Source organism: Meles meles, chromosome 3 (assembly GCF_922984935.1).
Source record: "Meles meles chromosome 3, mMelMel3.1 paternal haplotype, whole genome shotgun sequence".
Classification (NCBI taxonomy): Eukaryota; Metazoa; Chordata; class Mammalia; order Carnivora; family Mustelidae; genus Meles; species Meles meles.
In genome coordinates, this window is record NC_060068.1 from 107,238,683 (window position 1) to 107,263,780 (window position 25,098).

General features: G+C 40.8%; 1 protein-coding gene across 2 annotated transcripts in view; it reads right to left on the reverse strand.

Moving 5' to 3' along the window:
• Positions 1-24,739, reverse strand: part of KDM3B (lysine demethylase 3B) — a 68,979-nt gene extending 44,240 nt beyond the window's left edge. For both annotated transcript variants that reach the window (XM_045999028.1, XM_045999027.1), the window contains exons 1-5: positions 24,455-24,739; positions 8,193-8,360; positions 3,400-3,513; positions 2,049-2,154; positions 241-365 (exon numbers count right to left, since the gene is read on the reverse strand). In XM_045999028.1, the coding sequence (XP_045854984.1) occupies positions 241-365; positions 2,049-2,154; positions 3,400-3,513; positions 8,193-8,360; positions 24,455-24,643 (702 nt within the window). In that variant the 5' untranslated portion in view covers positions 24,644-24,739. The remainder of the gene's footprint in view (positions 1-240; positions 366-2,048; positions 2,155-3,399; positions 3,514-8,192; positions 8,361-24,454) is intronic.
• Positions 24,740-25,098: the final 359 nt, after the last annotated feature.

The window sequence follows — 25,098 nt, forward strand, 5'->3', positions numbered from 1 at the left end:
TCAGTTCCCAAAACAGTGCTGAAGTGGGGCTGGGGGAGTACCTAATTATCTCTTAATTTACAGATGAGAACAATGAGGTTTAGAAAGTTGAACAGCCTTTCTCAAGGTCACACAGTCATTAAGTGAAAGAGCCAGAGACAGAATCTGAGTCTTCTAATACAAAGTCAAATGCTCCCTTCCTCTTCACCACCCTCCGTAAGGGGATGGATGAATCTTAGAGGAAATTAATCAAAACCTCACCTCTGTTACAGAGACCTCCATAAGACGGGTGATGGAGTCCTGATGGCTTACAACACCATAGAGCCAACTTTCTTCCCCCTCTGGCTGGTATACTTTGACCCTGTGACCTTGGACACTGTAGGGACCTAGAGGAGAGATCAGTCAGTACTGAATATGTTTGGCTAAGCTATAGTTCATGACTGTTTCTAAAAGCATAAGGAAAACTATATGGTGTAAATATTTAGCATTTTCAGTTCTCTCTTACTCAGCAATTTAAAAATAAAAACACAGTTTTTCCCAGTGATCTTTGTAAATTCTGTTTTTTGGAGATTTCTTAGCATCTCCCAGATCTGATTTCACCTTATCCTAATCTTCCCATTGTAGAAGTAATATAGGGAAGAGAAAGAAAACTTAGAAACAAAAACTACAGGTAGTAAGAAAATCTATCAGACATATTTGATCTGACATATACATATAAAAAAATGGAAGGCCAGTAAGTTGAGTATACTAACATGTTAAGCGACCGTAGTAATAGATAATCATTTACACTCTGCTGACTTTCAGTAACAGTAGGTGGAGAGTTCAATTTATGAAGTTTCCAGGCTCTGCACTAATAATAGTCTAAACAAATATAGCACTTGTCTTCCTAGGAACACGGAGTTTTAAAAGCTATTACTTTATCAGCAGGTAATGTTATCCTGCAATTTCAGCTGGCCCTCCAAGAAGAACAGTTTCTCTCGAAGGACAGTTTCTCTTATCTCCGTATCTCATATATTTGAGACTATATAGCTAAATTATTACTGATTTTAAATTATTATTATCTCTCAGAACAATAATTAAGTTTCCTCAGTTTTTCTATACGTACTCTCATACATCTCAACCTCTCATTCTGTCCACTCAACTTTCTTCTCTCTGCTGTCCATTTTTTCCTCACATTCTTTCTGCCTCCCTATTTTTCCTTGATTATTTACCATCACTTTATCCTGATACTCTCCTTCCCCCAATAAACCAGTTTTCCTACCTTTACCCATTCAGACACAGTTTGACAAAAGAGAACCAAAAACCCTATTTCACTGAAAATCATGATTTTCAAGAGGCTCAGAAAGAAGAGGAGTAGATGTGCAATATGAAGGAAAGGATCGTCTATTCTTTATGTGGAATCTCGGGCAAAATCTGTATCTGAACTGGAAAAAGCTAATAATTCTTTTCTTTGCATTCTTTAAAAAATAACAAGTTGTTAAGGTGAATGAGTCTGTGAATACCTTCTTTTACAAACATACCTTGCAGTCTAAGTTGTTATTTGTGTTACAGTCTTCACTCCTTGAGAACCTCACAGATAATGAGCTCAATAACAGCAGAGATTCTCTAGCTCTACTACCCTAACACTGTGTCTAGTACAAGGTTTGTCCTTTTTTTCTCCCCCCAAGTAGACTCCATGCCCAGTAAGGAGCCCAGTGCAGGACCTGAGCTCATGACCCAAGATCAAGACCTGAGCTGAGAACAAGAGTCAGATGCTTAAGCAATTGAGCCACCCAGGCGCTCCCAAAGTTTGTCCTTAATAAATATTTTTAAAATGGGAGAAAAAAACAACAACAGAACAAAACTCACAACAAAACTGGATACTATGTCTTAATTTAAAGAGGAAACAGTGGTCTGAGATCTTATTTTTCCAAACTGTTCTAGAAATCTAGCTAATTGGATACTCTTGACTCTCCTCACAAAAAAGCAGCACAAATGTTTAGACAACACAAATGTCCCCATTCTATCACTTTCAACAATGATCACATACCTGATTCAGGATTCAGGGATAGAAGAATACCTGTTCTTACCTCGGCTGAATATCTCTTGCAGCTTCTGGTCACTAATCAAAGCATTAACTGTATCTCTCAGTGCAGCATGTTCCAAAAGAATCTGGTTTTGGCTATCTGTTCCCATCTGGTAAAGATAAAAGAAGAAAACAACCAAATATTAAAATGAATAGCAATAGTATCTAACCAGATTAGAAAAATCATACCCTTGAGGAGCTCTATGCCAGTGTGGCCAAAGAATGTTCTATAAAACCCTAATCTCATGAGATGTTCTGCAAAAAATAATGAGGCTAGTATCAGTCAGGTTTAGGAAATATGATATACTCTATCTTTCTATACACAATAGTGTATTAAAGGCTCTGAGAAGGCATGGAAGAAAAATCTTTGTTTTGGTCAGTGTTTCTCATACATATCTGACCACAAAATATCTTATTCCATGTAAATCTTTTGGCATATTTTGGTATTTATCCAACATTTACTGAGTGCCTACTCACAGAAGCACTAGTACTGCACAGATGAATAAAGCAAGGGTGGCGAGAGGGAGTGAAGTCTGAAGAGGGAGGAATACATATCAACAAAGAAATCATCATCAATATTTCACACAACACAGTTAAGGAAAAACTGTCCTTGGCTGCTTCAATAAGACAGCAAAACTCTTAGAAGTCTCCTAATTTTTAATCTTCAGACAGTAAATCTTACAAGTAAGAAATAAATATTACCATCCATAAATTCTGAAACTCTAACTTGGATGCTAGTTTGTTTAAACTACTAACTTACCCCTTTCTTTGTAAGCAGAGATAAACTTAAGCTCTTCAATATTTAATGCTGCTTGGAATCAGCCTAAACTCCCAGCTTCTTTGCCAATGACCCAAGTATCCTTAAGTTATACAAGCAGCCACCTCTGGGAAGCCACCTTTTGAGAAGACCCTTAGGACTGTGGTCTTAAGTGGTTTCAGGGTAGGGTGGGGTCTGCAGGAGAGGAAACAAGCCTCAGCTAGTGAATAAACTTTCAAGGTAGCACAGAAACTTGGTACAGGGAGGGATGCCTGGGTAGCTCAGTCAGTTAAGCATCTGCCTTCAGTTCAGGTCAGGATCCCAGGGTCTTGGATTGAGTGCCACACTGGGTTCCCTGCTCAACATGCAGTATGCTTTTTCCTCTGCCTGCGGCTCCCCCTGCCTGCACTCTCTTTCTCTCTCTAGCAAATAAATAAATAAAATCTTAAAAAAAAAGAAAAAGGCACAGGGAATTATCGGGAGGAAGTACTTCTTTCAATGCTAAAACAAAAGGGACAACACATTTATAATCAACAACAACAACAAAAAAAACCAGCAAGGAGAAAAATAAGTTTAAGACTAGAGCAAGTGTAAGTACCTGAAACAGATGTAATCCATTAGCATCTGACAGGAAACGCAGCTCTCGATCCAGAAGGTATTCAACTGGAACCACAGAACCCAAACCAAGTTTATCTACTAGGGGAGTGAAAGTCTGTGAAAGAGAAATGACAAGAAATGGATTAGAGCTTGCACAAGAAAATAGAAAACAATTCAGCCACATATCTAACTTCAGAGAAAATACCCCAAATTAATATATTTCACCCCCAGTAAATGCAGATAAGCTAAAGCATAAGTCCTTAAAAACATTCCCAACACAGCATCTACCCCACAAATAATTAGAGGAAGCAATCGAGAAGCACAAAAGTCAGCTCAATACTCTTATTTACAGCTAAAAAGGACACCAAGAATGAGGAATTCCTCAATCCCTTTAGGGATCTGACTAATCTTGTCAGGCTTCAAGAGGGCTAAATTACAATAAATTCCCAGAATAAACACTTACACCATTATTTTCTCTAGAACTCCTGAAATCTTAGTGAGACTTGTAAAATAATCACTGATATAAATGTTCATGGGTAAATTCATATTGCTGTTTCATAAACAGCCTACAAAAGTCAACCAACAGCTCATGTCCATTTGAGCTTCTTCTAAAAGTTCAATTGAAAATGGCCTTAAAAACGAAGAGACAGTACAGTAAAAATGATATGTATAATCAATATGTAATATATATTTCTTTAGAATATTATGGACTCTGGTTAACCATAGGAGAATTAGATTTTTCTAAAAAGTAAACATTTATGTCTTTACTAATAGGATATGAACAAATGGATACTCTCAGAATTAAACTTAACAGCACTATTTTTTTTTAAAGATTTTATTTATTCATTTGACACAGAGAGAGAGAGATCACAAGTAGGCAGAGAGGCAGGCAGAGAGAGAGGGGGAAGCAGGATCCCCACTGAGCAGAGTGCCCATGTGGGCCTCAATCCCAGGACCCTAAGATCATGACCTGAGCTGAAGGCAGAGGCTTAACCCACTGACCCACCGTGGCACCCAACAGCACTATTTTGTCAGACTTCAGAAAACAAAACTTACTTAGGAAAAAAAAAACAAAACAAAACAAAACTAAGCACAAACAACAAAAGCAAAAATAAACAAGCAAAACCATAACAAACTAAATAACTTACACACAGCAAAAGAAATGACGAACAAAATGAAAAGGCAATATAAGGAATGGGAGAAATCATATATTTGGTAAAGCATTCACATCCAAAATATATAAGGAACTCATACAATTCAAAGGAAAAATATAAATAATCTAATTTTTAAAATGGGGAAATCACCCAAATAGACATTTTTCTTAAAAAAATATACAAATGGCCAAAAGGTATATAAAAAAGGGCTGAATTGGGGCTCCTGCGAGGCTCAGTCAGTTAAGTGTCTGACTCTTGATTTCCACTGAAGTCATAATCTCAGGGTCCTGACATCAAGCACTGCGCTGAGCATGAAACATGCTTGAGATTCTCTCTCTCCTTCTCCCTCTGTCCATCCCCCCAATTTCCAAGAGCACTCTCTCTAAAAAAGTGGGGAGGAGGACTGCCAATCACTAATCATTAGGGAAATGCAAATAAATACCACCAGGAGACATCACTTCACACCTGTTAGAAGGGCTATTATCAAAGACAAAAAAATAACAAAGGAGGAGCGCCTGGGTGGCTCAGTGGATTAGGCTGCTGCCTTTGGCTCGGTCATGATCTCAGGGTCCTGGGATAGAGCCCCGCTTCGGGCTCTCTGCTTGGTGGGGGGCCTGCTTCCCCCTCTCTCTCTGCCTACTTGTGATCTCTGTCTCTGTCAAATAAATAAATAAAATTTTAAAAAAAAAATAACAAAGGATGGCAAGGAGGCAGAGAAAAGAAAACCCCTGTGCACAGTCAAGGGGAATGTAAATTGGTGCAGTCACTGTGGAAAACAGCATGGAGGATCCTCCAAAAATTAAAAACAGAACTATCATATGATGCTGCAGTCATCATATACTTCTGGGTATATATCTAAAAAAATGAAATTTCAAAACACCTGCACCCCCATATTCACTGCATCATTATTCACTACAGCCAAGGCATGTAAATGACCTAAGCATCCAGTGACAGATGAACAGATAAGAAAAATGACACGGTGAGTGCACACATAGGAATACTATTCAGCCATAAAAAGGAGGAAAGCCCACCGCTTACAACAATAGTGATGAGGGGCGCCTGGGTGGCTCAGCGGGTTAAGCCGCTGCTTTCGGCTCAGGTCATGATCTCAGGATCCTGGGATCGAGTCCCGAATCAGGCTCTCTGCTCAGCAGGGAGCCTGCTTTCCTCTCACTCTCTCTGCCTGCCTCTCTGCCTACTTGTGAGCTCTCTCTGTCAAATAAATAAATCTTAAAAAAAAAAAAAAAATAGGGATGAAACTTCAAGGTATTATACTAAGTGAAATAAATCAGAGAATGACAAATAAGATATGATTTCATTTACATGTGGAAGCTACAAAAAAAAAAAAAGGTACTCAGGGATATAGTGGAGACTGGTGATTCCCATGGGTCAGAGGGAATGTGAAATGGGTAAAGGTGGTAAAAGGGTACAAACTTCAGTTATAAATTCTGGGTGGCCTAATGTAAAGGATAGTAACTAACGTTAACAATAACGTATACCTGAGAGTGGTTAAGAAAGTAAATCTTTAAAGTTCTGACCACAAATACACCAAATACTAACTATGTGAACCAGTGGATATATTAACTGACCTTACTGTGCAGCAATCATCTCACAATATATACGTTTATATATATATTGTATATCAAATTATCATGTTTTTCATAAACTTGTATAATGTTGTATGACAATTTTATCTAGCTGGTGGAAAATAATGAGTTCTTATGGAAAGAAAAGACTTTAAGGATTACAATGTTTCATAACCTTACTAGGAGAAGGCACTAAAGGTGAAAAAATTCTTTAGAGACAAAAGTATCAAATATCTAATACAGAAAGTTTCAGTACTGGCACAAAATGAGACACAAAGATCAACTGAACAGAATAAAGAGCCCAGAAATAAACCCATGTTTACAGCTCATATGATCAATTAATCTGTGACAAAGGACATGAGAATATACAATAAGGAAAACACAGTCTCTTCAACAAATACTGTTCGGAAAACTGCACAGCTACATGCAAAAGAATAAAACTGGACCATTCCCTTACACCAATACAAAAATAAACTCAAAGTGGATTAAACAGCTACATGTTATGTATGACCTGAAACCATAAAAGAAAACATAGGCAGTTATTTCATTGACACTGGCCATAGAAACATTTTTCTTGGTATGTCTCCTCAGGAAAGGGAAAAACAAAAGCAAAAAGAAACTACCAACACTACACCAAAATAAAAAGCCTTTGCACAGCAAAGGAAACCATAAACAAAATGATATGGCAACCTACTCTATGGGACTAGGTATCTGCAGAATGATGTATTACATAAGGGGTCAATATCCAAAATACATAACACCATAAAAATGCTCAAATAATCCAATTAAAAATGGGCAGAGGACCTGAACAGGCAATCTTCCAAAGAAGACATATAGATGCTCAACAGATATGAGAAGATGCTCAACATCACTCCTCATCAGGGAAATGCAGACCAAACCACAATGAGATACCATCTCAGACCTGTCAGAATGGATAGTATCAAAAAGACCAGAATTAACAGGTCTTGGTGAGGATGTGGAAAAAAAGGAACCCTCCTGCCCTGTCAGTGAGAATGTAAACTGGTACAGCTACTGTGGGAAACAGTGTGGAAGGTCCTCAAAAAATTAAAAATACAATCACCAGATGATCCATTAATTCCACTACTATGCATTAATCAGAGAAAACATAAATACTAATTTGAAAAGATACAGGCACTCCTATGGTTCTTGCAGTGTCATTTACAATAGGCAAGATATAGAAGCAATCTAAATGTCCATCCACAGATAAATGATTAAGAACACACACAGACAGGGGCGCCTGGGTGGCTCAGTGGGTTAAACCTCTGCCTTCGGCTCAGGTCATGATCCCAGGGTCCTGGGATCGAGCCCCACATCAGGCTTTCTGCTCGGCAGGGAGCCTGCTTCCCTTCCTCTCTCTCTGCCTGCTTGTGATCTCTGTCTGTCAAATAAATAAAAAAAATAAAAGAATGAATGCTTAAAAAAAAAAAAAAAAAAGAACACACACAGACATAAAATGGAGTATTATTCATCCATAAAAAAGAACGAGATCTTGTCATTTGCAACAGCATGAATGGACTCAGTGGGTATAATTAATGCTAAGTAAAACAAGTCAAAGAAAAGCAAATATGATTTCACACATATGTGGAATTTAAGAAACAAAATGAACGAACAAAGAAAAAAAGAGATAAAAAACCCAGACTCTTTAATACAGAGAACAAATTGGTGGTTGCCAAAGGGGAGGGAGGTCGGGGACAGGGGTAAAATAAAGAGGATTGAGAGTATACTTACCATGAGTATGATGAGTATGATGAGTACTGAGTAATATGCAGAAATGCTTATATTATACAGCTAAAACTAATATAAACACTGTATGTTAATTATACTTCAACAAAACAAAGTAAGTTTCAGAAGAGAAAGGAGAAAAGATCTCCCAGTTTTGCTTTAGTAACTTCAGAATAAAAGTGTGTTAGGGATAAGCCTGGAGTTTTGGGAATTCTAAAGAGTTCAGCTATTGGATAAATACTACAGTTACAGTTATAAATAAAATCTTAGGAGTAAAGCCCAAATATGTTCCAAGCCCGTAAGTCACTCACCAGGGCTGGCCACTGTGCGATTGAGACTCGAGTACCCTGGACAAGGACCGGGTCCTTCCGGGGTGCCCATACCAGAGATCCTTCCAGCAGAAGCACAATAACTTCTTCAGCATGAACTTTAACCCAGGAGTGTTGCTTCCAGTTACAGCCATCAAATTCCACAAAGATCTGCAAAAAGAGATGAAAAGGAGTTTGGAGGTCACATATGGAAAAATCCCACACTGTAATAATTAAACCGTGACCAGGAAAAATTCTAAGTCGTTGGTTTTTTCAAAAAGAGTGTTTATTTATTTATTTATTTATTTATTTATTTATTTATTTATTACACACACAGCAAGAGCGGGAACACAAGCAGGGGGAGTGGGAGAGGGAGAAGCAGGCTTCCCACTGAGCAGGGAGCCTGATTCGGGGCTCGATCCCAGGACCCTGAGATCATGACCTGAGCCAAAGGCAGATGCTTAATGACTGAGCCACCCAGGCCCCCCTCTACTAAGTTGTTTTTAAGTTCTTTTTTTTTTTTTTTTAAGATTTTATTTATTTATTTGACAGAGTGATACATCGGGAGAGGGAACACAAACAGGGGGAGTGGGAGAGGGAGAAGCAGGCTTCCTGCGGATCAGGGAGCCCAATGGGGGACTCTAATCCCAGGACCCTGGGATCATGACCAGAGCTGAGGGCAGACGCTTAACCGACTGAGCCACCCAGGCGCCCCATTTTTAAGTTCTTTTAATGAATTTCAATAAAAAAAAATCTTGTTTCACAGTAAGGAAGCTGCGCTCAGCTATACTCTAAAAAGGTAGCAGACTAAGAGGCACATCCACAGTTAACAATTTTTCGCCATGATCCTACTGAAATTTTAACTCTTGACTTCCAATTTACATCTAATGCACACCAGCTGGGGGCTTACTATGTATAAAGCACCGCACTAGGTTCAGAAATGAGAAATCTAGCACATTTCCTGGTCTCAAGGAGCTCATGGTCTAATAGGCTGGAGAAAAATTTTTTACACTTCTATTGAAAATGACTGTGAACTTCGATAAATTTTTTTGAATAGGTGATATACGCACATGGTACAAAACTCAAAAGGATAAACAGTGGGGAAAAAAAAGTTGCCCTCCCAGTCCTGTGTGTGAATTTTTAAAATTACCCCTGCCTGAAGTGATCTCATACCTGTTCGGAGAGGCATGCTATTACCAACAACAAGGCTTTGCTTCCACAAGAGACACTCCACTTGTTGACATATGATTAAGCAGACAGTGTTAGAAGTTTAGGAAAGTGATTCATATTAAATGAATCTACATTTTTCTAATAAATAGCATGCTTAGGTTTGGCTTTTCCATACAAATTGTGACTTCTAAGCACGTTTCACATGCAGCATATAGAGCAAGACCTATGCAAACAGGTATCAGTACTTAGAACAGATACACCCAGGACCCAAGATATAGCAGGTCATAGAAGGGCTAGAGTGTTCATTCATTTTCACAGAGTTTTAGTTGCCTTTTGGGAAACACAAGCAATAAGATGATAAAATATAAATGAAAAAAATCAAGATCAAGAAAACTACAAGAGAAGTCACTATCAAAGTATAAAACAGAAAACTTAAGCTGGCCCTAAGGATCTATATGGCTATGTGACTGAGTGATGTTTTTGGCTCTAAGCTTCTTAAAGGCCAATTTGAAAATGGGAAGTCAGCTGCATAGGTCCCACCTTCTATATCTTTTTCTTTTTCTTTAAAAAGATTTTATTTATTTATTTGTCAGAGAGAGAGAGAGAGAATGCACAAGCAGGCAGAGTGGCAGGCAGAGGCGGAGAGAGAAGCAGGCTCCCTGCTGAGCAAAGAGCCTGATGCGGGACTTGATCCCAGGACACTTGGATCATGACTTGAGCCAAAGGCAGCAGCTTAACCGACTGAGCCACCCAGGTGTCCCTCTTTAGCTTCTTTAAATTAAACTCTACTCTCAACATGGGGCTTAAACCTACAACCTGGAGATCAAGAGTCACATATTCTAACCACTGAGCCAGCCAAGCGCCCTTCCCACTGTCTAAAAGGAAAACAAAGCAATTACTCAGGGAAGCAATGCTTTTCCAACCCTTTGGCACTGTAGGACATTTCTCACAAGAAGCTTCCTAAGGCAACAATGAGTGATGTAGGACAAACTCAAAAATCCGTATAGTAGTGACTCCCAACTAGGAAACACGAAGTTACCAAGATTTTAAGTACTAGGGGCACCAAGCATTTCCTATAGTGAGTACTACATGTGTTCTATACGTATGCACTATTATTTTTAAAATATATGTTGACAAGGGCACCTGGGTGGCTCAGTTGGTTAAGCGTCTACCTTCAGTTCAGGCCAGTTCAGGCCATGATCTCAGGGTCGTGGGATTAAGCCCCACATCAGGCTCTCTGCTTAACAGGGAGTCTGCTTCTCTCCCTCTGTGCTCTCCTCCCCCACGCAAATAAATAAATAAAATATTTTTAAAAATGTTGATGATAGAATGAATAAAATTTGAATCCATTAAAACCGTTGCTGAATTCATATCAGCTTTTGCTGGTATACATGTTCTCATCCAGTCAATATACAAAATTATAGGTACAATTATATGAAATTTCAGGATACTTATACTTGAAAAGTGTGAAATCACTTCACAGTAGCTTAGCATTAGGCTTAATCTCTTTACAGGCAATGCATACTTGTGGATGTGGAATGTACTGCTGAAAAGTTATCCCAGAAATTAAATTCATTATATAAAGCTCTAGTTTATTATAATAAGTAAGCTCACTTCTACTTACACACACACACACAAAGGGGAAACAAGGCTCAGAAAGCAGAAGAATGATTTTTTAAAGAGAAAGAGAACACCGAATTGCAACGTATTTAATATATGAATGGGCTCACTCATATATACATATATGTTCCAAGGGAATAAAACACAACTTCAAATAACTTGCAGACAACTGGAAAGAGATAATCAAATGTACACTTATGGGCAAACTCAGACACCAAGAAAGGTAGGTAGTAGCAGCATAATAAACAAAGGCTGGAGTTAAGTTCTAGGAGGCTTAGATTTGAGCATTAGCCCCACTCTATGAACTGCAAAACTGGACAAGCCACTCTTCCCTCCTCAAGCATTAGCTTTCTGCCTTGTGTTAAGACCCACTTGTCTTACTTCTCTCACACACAGGTTGAGAAATTTAAATAAAGTAATGGATTCAAAAGCACTTTGGTCAATTGCAAAGCACTACTTAGGCAATATAAAGAGAAATAAAGTAAAATAAAGTATGAGGGATGTTCAGAGGCAGGAGAGATCACCTCAGGGTCCTGAGGGACTTACATGATCTGAGGCAAAAAAAAAAGTCCCAATCAAGTTCTAGGATGGCCAGGACTATACAAGCAGACTGTGGAGGAAGGCAGTAGGAGATGAGGCTAAAAAAACTAAGAATCAAGGTGGAAGACCCTGAATACTGGGATAAAAATCTGGGGCCTCATCCAGCCGCCAGAGAGAGGCATGAGGGTGTTTCTGCGTATGTGTGTGTGTGTGCGTGTGTGTGTGCGCACGCGTGCGCATGAATGTACACAGGTGCCATTAAAAGGTTTCTAACTGAGGTCAAGATATGAACAGAGCAGTTGGTTTTAAGGAAATTCACCTACTTACCAGTGGATATAGATGGACTGGAGTTGGGGGAAGATAACAGGGAGTGTTGTCCATGACCCAGAGTGGGAACAATGAGACTAGGAAAAAAATGACTTGTGCTTATTAGAATCCATGAGTTCTATCACCAAGCTTGATGACTGGCTGGATAAAAGGGTAAAGGAAAATGCAAAAATAACTTGGATTTTGAACAAGAGTGGTACCATTACATAACTGATGGCAGGAGGAGGAGGTGGCTACACACAAGATCTTGCATGACATGTAGAAGTATTAATGCCCTGGCTGTGTGTGACTGGGAGTGACACAGCCCTGTACTGGGCATCACTCAGAAAAACAGGCTGAGGCTCCATGGTGAGTGATGGCCAGGCACCACACTGCAGTTCTAATCCGCCAACCATATAAAAAGAAATCAACCCATAAGGCACAAAATATAGCAACTCACAAATACAAGAACAACGCTGAAAGAAGTCATTGTACTACAGCTGTAATAATTTTTACTCTTAGTACAAAAGAACGTCAACATTCATAAAGTTAAGATTCAGGAATCCTGTCATCACTTATCTGAAAACATCAGGGAAAAGTTCAGTTATTGGAAAGCCAGATCTCACTTAAGGGAAATTATCTCTCAATCCAGCTGGGCAAAGGGCATATATGGAATAAAGTATTTACTTTGAAAAGAATAGCAGTGCTCTATGCTCTGGGATCAAGCTATACCTCACAGCTAACAAAATGAATTTGTTCTAAGAGCAATATGGGGTGGCGCAGTCGGTTAAGCATCCAATTCTTGGTTTGACCTCAGGTCCTGATCTCAGGGTCCTGAGATGGAGCCCCCTGTGGTGAGACAGGGCTCTGTGGTCAGTGCAGAGTCTGCTAAGGATTTCCTCTTCTTCTGCCCCTCCCCACTGCTCGCTTGATTGCTCTCTCTCCAAAGTTAAGTCTTTAGAAAAAGGAAAATAAAGAGCAATATGGAATGTAAACATGTTCTCTTAACAGGGAGGCTTATTTTTGGCCCTAGCGCTGTGCTTTACTTCCTACCCAGAGTAATGGAAGAAGTTAAAACATATAAAGTAAATAATCATTTCAGATCAAAGTACCTAGGATATGAACTCTTTAAGTGGTAGTGGCTAGGCCACAGAACAGGGGGAAGGGATATAAACTAACAAAAATCAATGATTGTGGTTGGATTGAGTCAGAGATGACTGAGGCAGGTTGATTAACTGAACAGAACAAGACTAAGACAGTTTGAGTTGATTAAAGTCTTTTAAAAATTTTTACTATTAGAAGTAGCAAATAGAGCTACACATGCTACAGCTAAAATCCAAGGACTAGATGTAAAATATTTCATTAGTTAAGGAAAGTTAGTGGTAACACTCTTGTTTTTATTTTGAAATTCCTTTTATGGTATCTAAGTGATTTACATTTATTTTAGTGACATTAAAATAAAAGAAATTCTTTAATAAAATCAATTAATTTGGGGGCACCTGGGTCTATCAATGGGTTGGGCCTCTGCCTTTGTCTCAGGTCATGATCTCAGTGTCCCAGGATGGAGCCCCCACATTGGGCTCTCTGCTCAGCAGGGAGCCTGCTCCACCCCCTCCACCCCCGCCTGCCTCTCTGCCTGCTTGTGATCTCTGTCAAATAAATAAATATAATCTTTTTAAAAAAATCAATTAATTTCTCCTAAGATTGATAACATCAATAGTAGTAACCTGAGTAATATAAGCTTTCATGTTTATTGTTTAATCATCAATTTGGATTCTGTTTCTCCCTAAGGCCATTCTTCCTACAATTAATAAAATTTATTTACTTTCAACAGAAACAGAACACCTCTTATGTGTTGTTGTTTTTTTTTTAAACATTTTATTTATTTGACAGAGAGAGATCACAAGTAGGCAGAGAGGCAGGCAGAGAGAGAGGAGGAAGCAGGCTCCCTGCGGAGCAGAGAGCCCGATGTGGGGCTCGATCCCAGGACCCTGGGATTATGACCTGAGCCGAATGCAGAGGCTTTAACCCACTGAGCCACCCAGGCGCCCCAGAACACCTCTTTTTTTTTTTTTTTTTAAAGATTTTATTTATTCATTTGACAGAGAGATCACAAGTAGGCAGAGAGGCAGGCAGAGAGAGAGGAGGAAGCAGGCTCCTTGCGGAGCAGAGAGCCCGATGTGGGACTCGATCCCAGGACCCTGAGATCATGACCTGAGCCGAAGGCAGCGGCTTAATCCACTGAGCCACCCAGGCGCCCCCCCCAGAACACCTCTTATGTTAATGTATAGCATTTACTGGGGCCAAGAATATCAAGGTGAATAAAGCTAGCAACTGACAGGAGGGACTCATCTGTTAACTCAGATGAGTTAACAGAGAGATACAGAAATGATTACAGAGGGGCGCCTGGGTGGCTCAATCGTTAAGTATCTGCCTTCCACTCGGGTAATGATTTTAGGGTCCTGGGATCGAGCCCCACATTGGGCTTTCTGCTCAGCAGGAACCCTGCTTCTCCCTCTTCCGCTGCCCCTGTTTGTGTTCCCTCTCTACCTGTGTCTGTTTCTGTCAAATAAATAAATTAAATCTTAAAAAAAAAAAACAAAACCTGAAATGATTACAGAGCAGGACACCTGCGTGGCTCAGTCTGTTAAGCTTCTGCCTTCAGCTCATGTCATGATCCCAGGGTCCTGAGATAAAGTCCCACATTGGGGTCAACATGGAGCCTGCTTCTCCCTCTGCCCCTCCCCACTGCTATACTCACTTGCTCGCTCTCGCTCGCTCGCTCTCTCTACCCTCTCTGACAAATAAATAAAACCTTAAATGAAAAAAAAAAAAAAGATTACAGAGCTATGTAACAAGGGCAGTAACAAAGATCCAAACATGATACATTAGGCCAGAAAAGGCAACTGCCTTGAGAAACTAGAATAGAAGAGGTAGTTTCACAGAAGAGGTAGTAGTACCCAAGCTGGGTCTTAAAGGACAAGCATTCTGGCAGAGAAAGGAGAGAAGACTTTCAGCAGGTACAAATGAAAAGAAACAAAAGTAGACTGAGTGTTCTAGGCAGCAGCCATAGGATTAGTAAGTCAGCTGTAAGGGCTCTGATTGGCATGTTAGTGCATGATGCATTGAAATCTGGTGGCAAAGGTGTCTTGTTTGGCCAGCAGAGTGGGATTTTTTTGTTGTTGGTTTGTTTTTAATGTGCACTGAACATCTTTAGGCAGTGTCTGCACTCTCTAGTTGCCAAACTCCACTATATCCTCTGGTCTGTCACCTAGCTATTTTCATAAGCCTGCTACCCTGGACACATGTGGGTTTATGTTCCCAGAAATAGGCTTTGGGGGAGTCACTGATAGTTTTAAAGGGGCAGGGGGAAGACATCGTAAAATGCTTTATAAGGATAATGCCATTTTGGGGAAAACCTTCTCAATGCTCAGTTTAAAATAGAAGATCAAAATAAAAATTACAAAGTATTTTATTATTAGATGAATGGCTAAACACACTTTACTCATACTATGAAACAGTACTGAGAAGTTTTTAAAAAATGAGATACATCTAAAACACTAATGAGGAAAGATCTCTAAGATGGATTATATGCAAAAAAGCTGGCTGCAGGGACATCTGGGTGACTCAGTAGAGTATCTGACTTCAGCGTGGGTAGTTCAGCGTGGGCAGTGGCCTTAGGGTCCTAGGATCAAGCCCTGCATCAGGCTCCCAGCTCAGCAGGGAGTCTGCTTATCCCTCTGCCCCTCCGATTGTTCTCCCTCTGTCAAATAAATATCTTAAAAAAAAAAAAAAAAAAGCTGGTTGCAGATTTGGGGGGGGTGGCAGTGAGGGAAGAGAAGGATTGGGACAAAAGGGATAATAGTATTTTAACCTTAATCAGTAAATGCTCCTTCTTAAAAAAAAAAGTATTCAGGTAATGCTAAAATAATACTTCTTTTGTTGTTGTTTCAGATTTTATTTATTTATTTGACAGAGAGAGACACAGTGAGAGAGGAAACACAAGCAGGGGGAATGGGAGAGGGTGAAGCAGGCTTCCTGTGGAGCAGGGAGCCCGACGTAGGGCTTGATCCCAGGACTCGGATCATGACCTGAGCCGTAAGGCAGCTCAATACTTTTTAAAAGGGAAAGAACTTTGGGAACAGGGTGGAAGATTAATTACAGAGAGAAGAAACTAAAGGCAGGGAGACCAATTACAAAGCCATGACAACACAGGAAAGAGATGAAAAAGGCCTAACCCCATAATGCTGTATGAAGGGAAAAGTTTATTTGAGAAGCCACAGAGATAAAAGTAACAGGATATGGTGATGAGTGAGAGTAAGGGAATTGGAAGCTAACTCAACTCCCAAGGTCCCTAAATTTTCTTTTCCAATTTCCTACCTACATTTTGTTCAAAAAGGACAACAGGTCCAAAATGGAGTCACCTGTGCTAAGCCCAGGTCATCAAACCACAACAAAACCTCTCTAGAGAATGGAATCTTAAACCAGTAAATCTAGAATTACCTGGTCAGTACTAGTGAGGTAATCAGCCTGATAGACCCCTACTGTCCCCACCTCAAGGAAAGTGGTCTTGTCTGAAACAATCAGCTCTTTGCTAGAATAACTTCTTTGTCCAACCTCCTTCTGCCTATAAAAGTCTTTCACTTTGCACAGCTCTCTGGAGTTCCTTTCTATTAGCCACAAAGATTGCTGCCTGATTCAGTTACTGTCGAGTAAAGCCAGTAAGATTTGTAAAATCTACCAGTTGAATTTTGTTTTCTTAACGATTCTAAACAAAATGTAAAGTCTGCTTCAAATGATTTTACAGGGGCACCTGGGTGGTTCAGTGGGCTAAGCCTCTGCCTTCGGCTTGGGCCCTGATCTCAGGGTCCTCCCTGATCTCAGGGCCCTCGGATGGAGTCCTGTCATGCTCTCTGCTCAGCAGGGGGTCTGCCTACCCCTACCCCCGCCTCTCTATTTGTGATCTCTCTCACTGTCAAAATAAATAAATAAAATCTTTTTTAAAAAATGACTTTACAAAAAAAAAATGACTTTACAAAACTGGGATATCTCAACAGCCAAGGTGGGGAATGATGCATGTCTAAAAGACAGCAGTTTTCAAACAAAAAGCAAATTTCTCTATATGGTTCCTTTGATCATGAGATAGCTTCCTAACAATTAACCCTATTCACCACCTCAAACCTCCCCCTACTTTCTAATATCCACAATAAATTAGATGCTAAGTACTTGAGTACTGTAGGTATAATGAGAATAAAAACTCAAGCATATACATATATAGTGTTTTTAGGGCCTGTGGAATCACAAAGATCTGGGTTTGCATCCCAACTTCCTCATTTCTTAGCTGTGTAGCCCAGGGCAAGTCACTTTAGCCTCTTTGTGCCTCACTTCCTTTGCCTATAAATAGGGAAAGTAAGTATCTCAAAGGATTGTCTGAGGATTAAATGAAATAAAAGCATAAAAGACCTAGCAGACTTTGGGCTCCTGATAAAGTTGCATTCCGTAAGAAATTCACACTACTGGTCTGATTATAACTGATAAAAGAAAAAAACGTTATCTATCAAGAATCTTAAATATGTGCACACTCTGTGTCTCCATAATAATACCTTCAGCAATAATCCTAAACACAGGATAGGCTTTAGTCACAAAAATGCTCAACACAGCATAATTGGTAAAGCCTAAAATCTGAAACAGTTTCAATATTCAATGAAAGAGGAACAGTTAAATAAATTATCCAGCCATTAAAATTATAAGAGTTTTCTTAGACAATTTTATTGTTTTCTTTCAGTTATGAGAACAATACATGTTACCTTTGGAAAATAAATAAGGGCACAAAGAAAATTAAAATCACAATATACAAGTTTTCAGTAACACAGGAAAATTACTACATTAAGTAAAAAAGCAAAACACAAAATTGAAAATACAGTATGAATTCGACTTTTAACAATTCTAAAAAAGAGGTTAGATGTCAAAACACAAACAGCAGTTTCTAATCAGTTGTGACGTACAGAAGCTACTTTTAAAATTACCCTCAAAATAATTTCTTCATTTTTGTATCATAGGCATGCATTACCTGAGAATCACAAAAATAAAACATCTAATGCTTCTACTCTAACAAGTCAGATGTAAGTCACAAAAACCAGGGGACAATGGACCTGGGACTGGAGTCCCAAGTAAGATTCTAATAATCTCAAGACAAAAAAATTAGCACTGAGTCCATATCAACAGAAATATGTAACATAAAAATTAAAGGTCAATTATAAACACCTTATAACAGAAGCCACAGAGTAGAAATTCCATAATAAATCAGATGTGAAAGTTAATTTAATACCAGCTTCTAAATATTATTTTTAAGATATGGTTGTCAGAGAAGGCCTCTTAAAATAATAACAGAAAAATGCATGTTCTGTTCTTGATGGAACTTACAATTTAGTAGGGGAGATGGGCTATATATCTTGTTATGTTATCTATAAGAAGAAAAACTGTGATTACTATTCCGAAGAGGCATATAACAAAGTACTAAAGGAGCAAAGAAAAAAAAATTAGCATGCTGGGGATTCAGACAGGCTTTACAGAACTAGTAGAACCTGGAATCAACAGGCTTTCTCTTCTCCTTATAGGATTTCAATGGTTAACATTAAGAGCAAAGGGGAGGGGGCCCTGAGTGTCTCAGTGGGTTAAGGCCTCTGCCTTCAGCTCAGGTCATGATCCCAGGGTCCTGGGAGCCCCGCATTGGGCTCTCTGCTCAGTAGGGAGCCTGCTCCCCCCGCCCCCCGCCTCTCTGCCTACTTGTCATCTCTGTCAAATAAATAAATAAAATCTTAAAAAAAAAAGAAAAGAAAAGAAAGCAAGCAGTAGAAGCCAGAAAGCCAGTGCAAGATCACTGAATCAGGGATGCTTGCTATAAATATCCTTTTGGCAACACCCAATTTCCCCCATTTGATTCTTTGCACACCAAGGGTCCTTCTTATCTGTAATCTGGTCTCTTGAGTAGACCAGGAGGGGGCTCTGTGCAGATCTCTGGATAGGTGTGTCTTCCACTGTAAATTAATAACCTTATATGACAATTTACGAATCAGTCTCCAGAGAATTTGGTTAGTGAGAAGCAGTTCCCTAGAGCCTGATTATCCCTGAACACACATACAAAAATGGAGTTTTTGCCCTTGCAAAACTGAGAGAGGTCATATTATATGAGTCACTACTGAACAATCAGGCAGGTTTTATCCATCTACAGAACAAGGGTAAAAGACACTTTGGCAGTTGGGGCAGTGGGGTAGGGAGGGCTTAAAAACCACCAACATGTCAAAGGGAGTGGAAAACTGAGATGCAGCAACAGGTGTTATATCCCCCAGGCCTTGTGAAAGCAAAGCCTACAAGAATCAACTCTGGCTGTTGAGAAAATCACTAACAACAGAAAAGGCCATGTTACCTACCCACCATTTAGGGGAAGGGAAGTGGGGAACTGAATCAGCCAGAACAAGCTGGAAATAAGAACTCGGCAAGTGAGTACTGAAGGAGGGAATGAGTCCTTGGCAGGTGGGGAATTAGTGAAGGAACTCTTAGAAATAAGTGGGTAATTAAGAGGAAAGATCTGATTGTGTAATAAAGGAAGAGGATGCTGGATGGACAAAATGACAAGTGTATGTGATCACTGGTGAATATACTACACAGCTCTAAAATAAACAGAATGCAAACACAAAGTAAGAGACAACTGTTAACAATTATACACACAAGACAAAGTTAAAAAGAAAAGAACAATATGAAGCACCTGAGTGCCTGAAAAACTCAAGGATGGCTCAATGTCTCAAAAATAGATCTCCTCCTTTAAGAGAATTAAGATGAAATGTGCGGTTAGAGGGGCTCACACTTAAACATTACATATTCATGTATACAATCTCACTTTTATTTAAAGTTCTCTAAAACCTTACACTGATCCACAAAACCATATACTATTTACTTTAATTAACAGCATATCATGTATCATGCAGATTTTTATTGAATTTCTGAAATTATAAGAAAAGGACACTTAAGGATAATCATTAACATCCATAAACTCCCATTTCAATTAGGGTTGGAGTTCTAGGTTTATGTGAACACAGGTTGAGACTGTGGAGTGGAAATATGGTATTGTCCTGGACCTGATTATAATCATTACATTACCTACAAACAAAGTAGGGAGGTATTTTAAAGTGCCTAACCTGAGACTAGGAGGAGGACATAAAACAGTAAGGCAGATCCAGATAAGCTTTCATTCCTCTTGGAAGACTCCCAGATAGAAGAAACATGGTACTAGCCTGGACACTGCTACAATTACTACATTATCTGGAATCAAAGGAAAGTAGTACTTTAGAGTCCACCTTTCCTCCAGATAAAGATGAAAGATTGAGGGATAAGGAAATAAGGCAGATATGCTTTCACTCCTCTTCCAAGTTCTGGATAGCTGTGATAGCTACGATCGACACATTCAAAACAAATCAGTGCTAATAAAGGCATCAATTAATTCTAAGAAACAGCAAGAAAAGGGCAGTTTACTTAATAAAATTGGTGCTGCCACCATTGGTTACTCAGTAGGAAGCAGGTTAGATCCCCCACGTCACATGCCATTTGCAAAAATATTCCAGGTGGACCACAGATCTCAAGGTAAAAATAAAGAAAAACTGAACAACATTTATATAGGCTCTAGATAGGGGAGCTATCCCCAAGCAAGTAACCCAGAAGTCATTAAGAAAAGTCCAAGAGATCTAATATAAACATTTTGTTTTTCTATATGGCAAGACAACTCATCAAGTCAAAAGATGAAGAAGAGAAAATAATTGCAATACACTTGTGAAGTAAAGGGGTTCCTATCCTGAAAATGCACAGAACTTGTACAGAGTGGTGAGACACCTCCTATTTTTTTTTTCAAATGGGCAAAAGATAGCCATAGACCTCATTTAAAAAAAAACACAAACAGCCAATAAACATAGAAAAAGACTAGTAGTCATGAAATTGCTGTATTATTCTTCACCCATTTGAATGCCAAAAATGACAAAGACTGATGATGGCAAAAGTGAAAGGGAAAGCAGCAATGCATGCACACAATGCTGGTGGGATTATGAAATGCTATCATCTTAATGGAAAATAACCTGGCATTACCGAATAAAATAAAATATGCATATACTCCTATAGCTCCTAACCCACTCCTGAATCGCTAACCTACAGAAATAAGCCCAAGTTTATTAACCACAGAATTATTTGTAGTACCAAAATTTTTTCCAATATCTTGAACAGCATAAGGAGAAATAACAGAACAAATGATGGTACATCTATTCTATAAAATACAATGTAGTTACCTAAAAGGACAAGTAAGATCTATAGGTATCGATGCCCATGGTATAATGTTGAATGGAAATAAAGACAGGGGCACCTGGCTAGCTCAGGTGGTAGAGCCTGCAACTCTTGACCTCAGGGGTTGTAAGCTTTAAGCCCATATTGGGTATAGAGATTATTTAAAAATAAAATTAAAAATAACAACAACAAAACAAAAACCAAAAAAACCCAGAGTCCTTACTTTAAAAAGTTGGGGGGGGCAGGGGGGGGCAGTCTGCAGATATCGTGCAGTGTGATACCATCTGATTAAAAAAAAGCAACCTTTTGTATATAGATGAATATTTCTATATTTTTGGTACTACTATTAAGTTGAGCAAAGCCTTCTTTTACAAGTGGAAGCCTGTGAGAGCTAGAGTGTTGGCTTTCTCCGTGTATACTTTTCGTTGTTTTACATTTGACAAACCAGAAGTCTTGATTTCTCTCTCTCTCTCTCTCTCTCACACACACACACACACACACACACACACACACGAAAAAAAAGGAAAACCCATGTTTTTTTGGTGTTTTATCTACCATCTCTACATATATGAAGGCCCCAAGGTCTCTGCAACTTATGTGAACCAATAATGATTTAAAACACAAAGGGGACAGACTTAAGAGTCAGAAAATAAATGCATAAAAATCCATTACACTAATCTTGCAACAAGACTATTTTTTTTAAACTAGCCTATTTAGAAACACAAATAAAGCTACTATTCCATGGAGGGCAGGGAGGCTTTTTCCCTCTTACATTTAAAAATCTCAGTAGTTACTTGTTAGCATAGCTTTGATGAAGATGGCCACTATAAAATCCTTATCAAGAAAACTCCCAATCAACAGGATCCTGACTTTTCGTTTTTCATATTTCATTTTAAGGTAGTACATGGCTTTGGTATTGTTTTCCAGAAAAGGGTTCATTAAATGGAGAAGGGCTACATTTTGAAACATTTCAGCATTAAAAAGTATTTAGAAAGAGGGTATTAATGGAGCCTAAAACTGAGAAGTGTTTTCAATCACTTCAAAAACTCATTCATCCAACCCTCAATTACTCATCCTTAACAGGGGGCGCCCTGCTATGCATTACTCAAAACCAAGCATGCCTGAAAACATCTTAAACTAACTGAATGAAAATCTACCCAATCACAGGCCAGCTGCTTGAAAACTCCACCCTTGAGTACAGGAAGAACACTTTTGATTGGAAGACGGTTGTGTTTACTACGGTGTGTGGTGCAAATTGGTAAGGCCCACATGTCTAGGGTCCAAAGGAAATCTCTTTAATGAAAAAGAAAAGCAAACGGCCAGTTCTCATCCTAGACTAGTCATTAACAGAACCTCAACATAGCACCTGCAATTCTTGAGCAATTTTGCAAACTGGTGAAAAATTCTAAAGGCTCTGAGTTTTGTTGTGGTTGTTTTCTCATCTATGTCCCTTGATGAATATAAAGAACAAGCTTGTTTATCCTCAAAACCCTAATCTGCCTTTGCTTCTATATGTATACCGTTCCATGCAAGACCTCAACAGTTCTAACTTAGGTTTGGCTTTAATTTCCAAGAATCACTGCAACTTTTTACTTGGTTTGAGAAACCAATTCAATGAGCCCAGTGGTAAAATTATTCAGTATTTAGCTTAGTAGGTGTCCAGCATTTCAGGGAGCTTCAAAAACCTCTGCCCTTAGGGAGCCCAGCAAACAACAAAGTGAATGGGTAGCCATTTCAGGTGCAGAGCTCATTAGCAATTCATCTGATGGTGGAAACAACTGGAATATAAAATTCCGACTGAAAAGATAGGGCTTGCTAGGCCTTAGGTCAAAGTATGCATATAATGGTGGACCTTCATTATGTTTTGCGTTTATGGGGGTGAATTACTGGCTCTCAGAGAGACATCTCTCCCCCACCTCAACCTGGAAAGCAGTCTTTTGAAGAAAGCACGGAGGAATTTAAATCCAAATCCCCTTCCTAATCATCATTCTCATTCCCTTATATTTCTGGTATCTTTTTACAAATTCGCCCCACTGAAGCCTCATAAATGTCCAAGCAGCCTTTTTTATTTAGCATGGAGAAAAGATCAAAGAATGTGAACTCAAGTAGCAGAAGCAAAGGCTAAGCCAGCCGCAAGCCAAACAACCCATAAAGCTTGATAAGGGGGAGAGGGAAAAGCCAAACACAACTAATCAATAAATAGAAAAATAGGTATGAGAAACCTACAATATTAATATCAAATCTCTCCAAATCATTCCAATTTACAGCAAATACAATATCTGCAGGAGCAAGTTCATCACGAAAATTTACCTTCTGCCTGCTGATGTATTACATTCCAAAAGAATCTCCCCATTTTAAGAGTATCTTAACAGAGAAGCTAGGGCCGCTACCAGAATGAGGAACTAAAGGGGCTTGCCAAAGCTCAAAGACAGTATTTTGCCGCCACATTAGCAAAAATAATACAACGCACCCAAATACTAGTTAAGTTGTATTTTTACTGAACAACTTTAATCACAAAATATACCAAGGCAAGTATTCAAAAGCGCCCAAGCTCCAACACAAAGTTTCAAAACAAAACCTCTCCCAGGGCGGAGCAGGGAGCAAAAAAGCACCACCTAGCAGCTCCATTCGGCTAAGACACAACTCAAACTTATCAAAAACAGCCACAACTGCAGCTCCTGTCACCCAGAAGCTCAAAGAGAAAGGAGCCCGAAGAGAATCCCAAGAGCTGGCCTTTCTGGAGACCGCCAGGCCAAGCCCGGCTCAGACAAGGAGGAAGTAACTGCCAGATAAAAAAGCCCCGAGCAGCTCCGACTGCAGCCTCTGTGCCTCCCACAATTGCCCATATTCCCGCCCCACTCGGGGCTCCGGGAGGAAGGGAACAGGGCGCAGGTTTCCAGGGAGGCTGGGAACTACAGGTCCGCGTCTTTCAGGACGCAGCTACAGCACCAGTCGAACTCTGAGGGGCCCGGGCTCCCAGGGTTCGGGAGCCTGCTCCCAAGGCGTGTTTGGGGGGGGGGGGCGCTGAGAAAGGGGTCCCTCAGGAGGCGGGGCCTCCCGCGTGGAGGCGGCAGCTCCTGGCGCCCTGGCCGCCCCCCCGGGGAAAACCGGGGCGCGCACCCCGACGCGGAAGCCATGCCGGCCAGAGCAAGGGGTTCTGAGGAGCCGGTGGGGGGCGCTAAGGAGATCTGGGGGCGCGGAACTGGGTCACCCCCACCCCACCGCCCCCTCACAAAGGCCCCCGGGGAGGCCGCCCGCAGGCCCAGCAGCCCCGGCCTCAAGTGCCCGCCTCGGCCGCCACTCACCGCTAGGTCCTGGGGCACCGCCCCGCTCATGGCCCGCACCGTGCCGGCCCTCCAGGCCCGAGTGCGCAGCGCAGGCCCCGGATCTCCGCCCGCCGCCGCCGCGGGGACCGAGGCCGAGGACGAGGCCGCGGTATCCGCGAACAGAAGCAGCAGCCGCTTGCCCACCGGGGAGGCCGCCGCGTCCGCCATCGCCAGGGCCGGCCAGACCCGCGCTCCCGCCCGCCACCTCCCACCACCTCTGCCGCTGAGCGCCCGATCCGCCCGCAAGGCCTCCCTCCGCACCACCCGCGGCCGCGGCTCCCCCCCACCCCCCCCAACAGCCACCACCAACCACCGGCGTCGCGCAGCGCCCCCCGTGGCCGGGAGCGGAGCCGCAGCCCGGGCCCCGCACAGCGCCCCCCGCGCTCCGGAGCGGGGCGGCAGCTCCGGGCCCCTCGCAGCGCTCCGCCCCAACCTCCCCGGGGCCTGCAGTGCCCCCTGCGGCAGGGAGGGGAATTGCAGTTTCGGCCGGGGTGGGGAAGTGGGCGGGTCCTTCAGTCTTCCATGGCACCATCCTGGTCCCAACCTTCCTTCTGGGGGGTACCATATGTGAGCAGGCTTTAGCTTACCCGCCTAGGACACCAAAGACTTTTATTGGGGGTGGG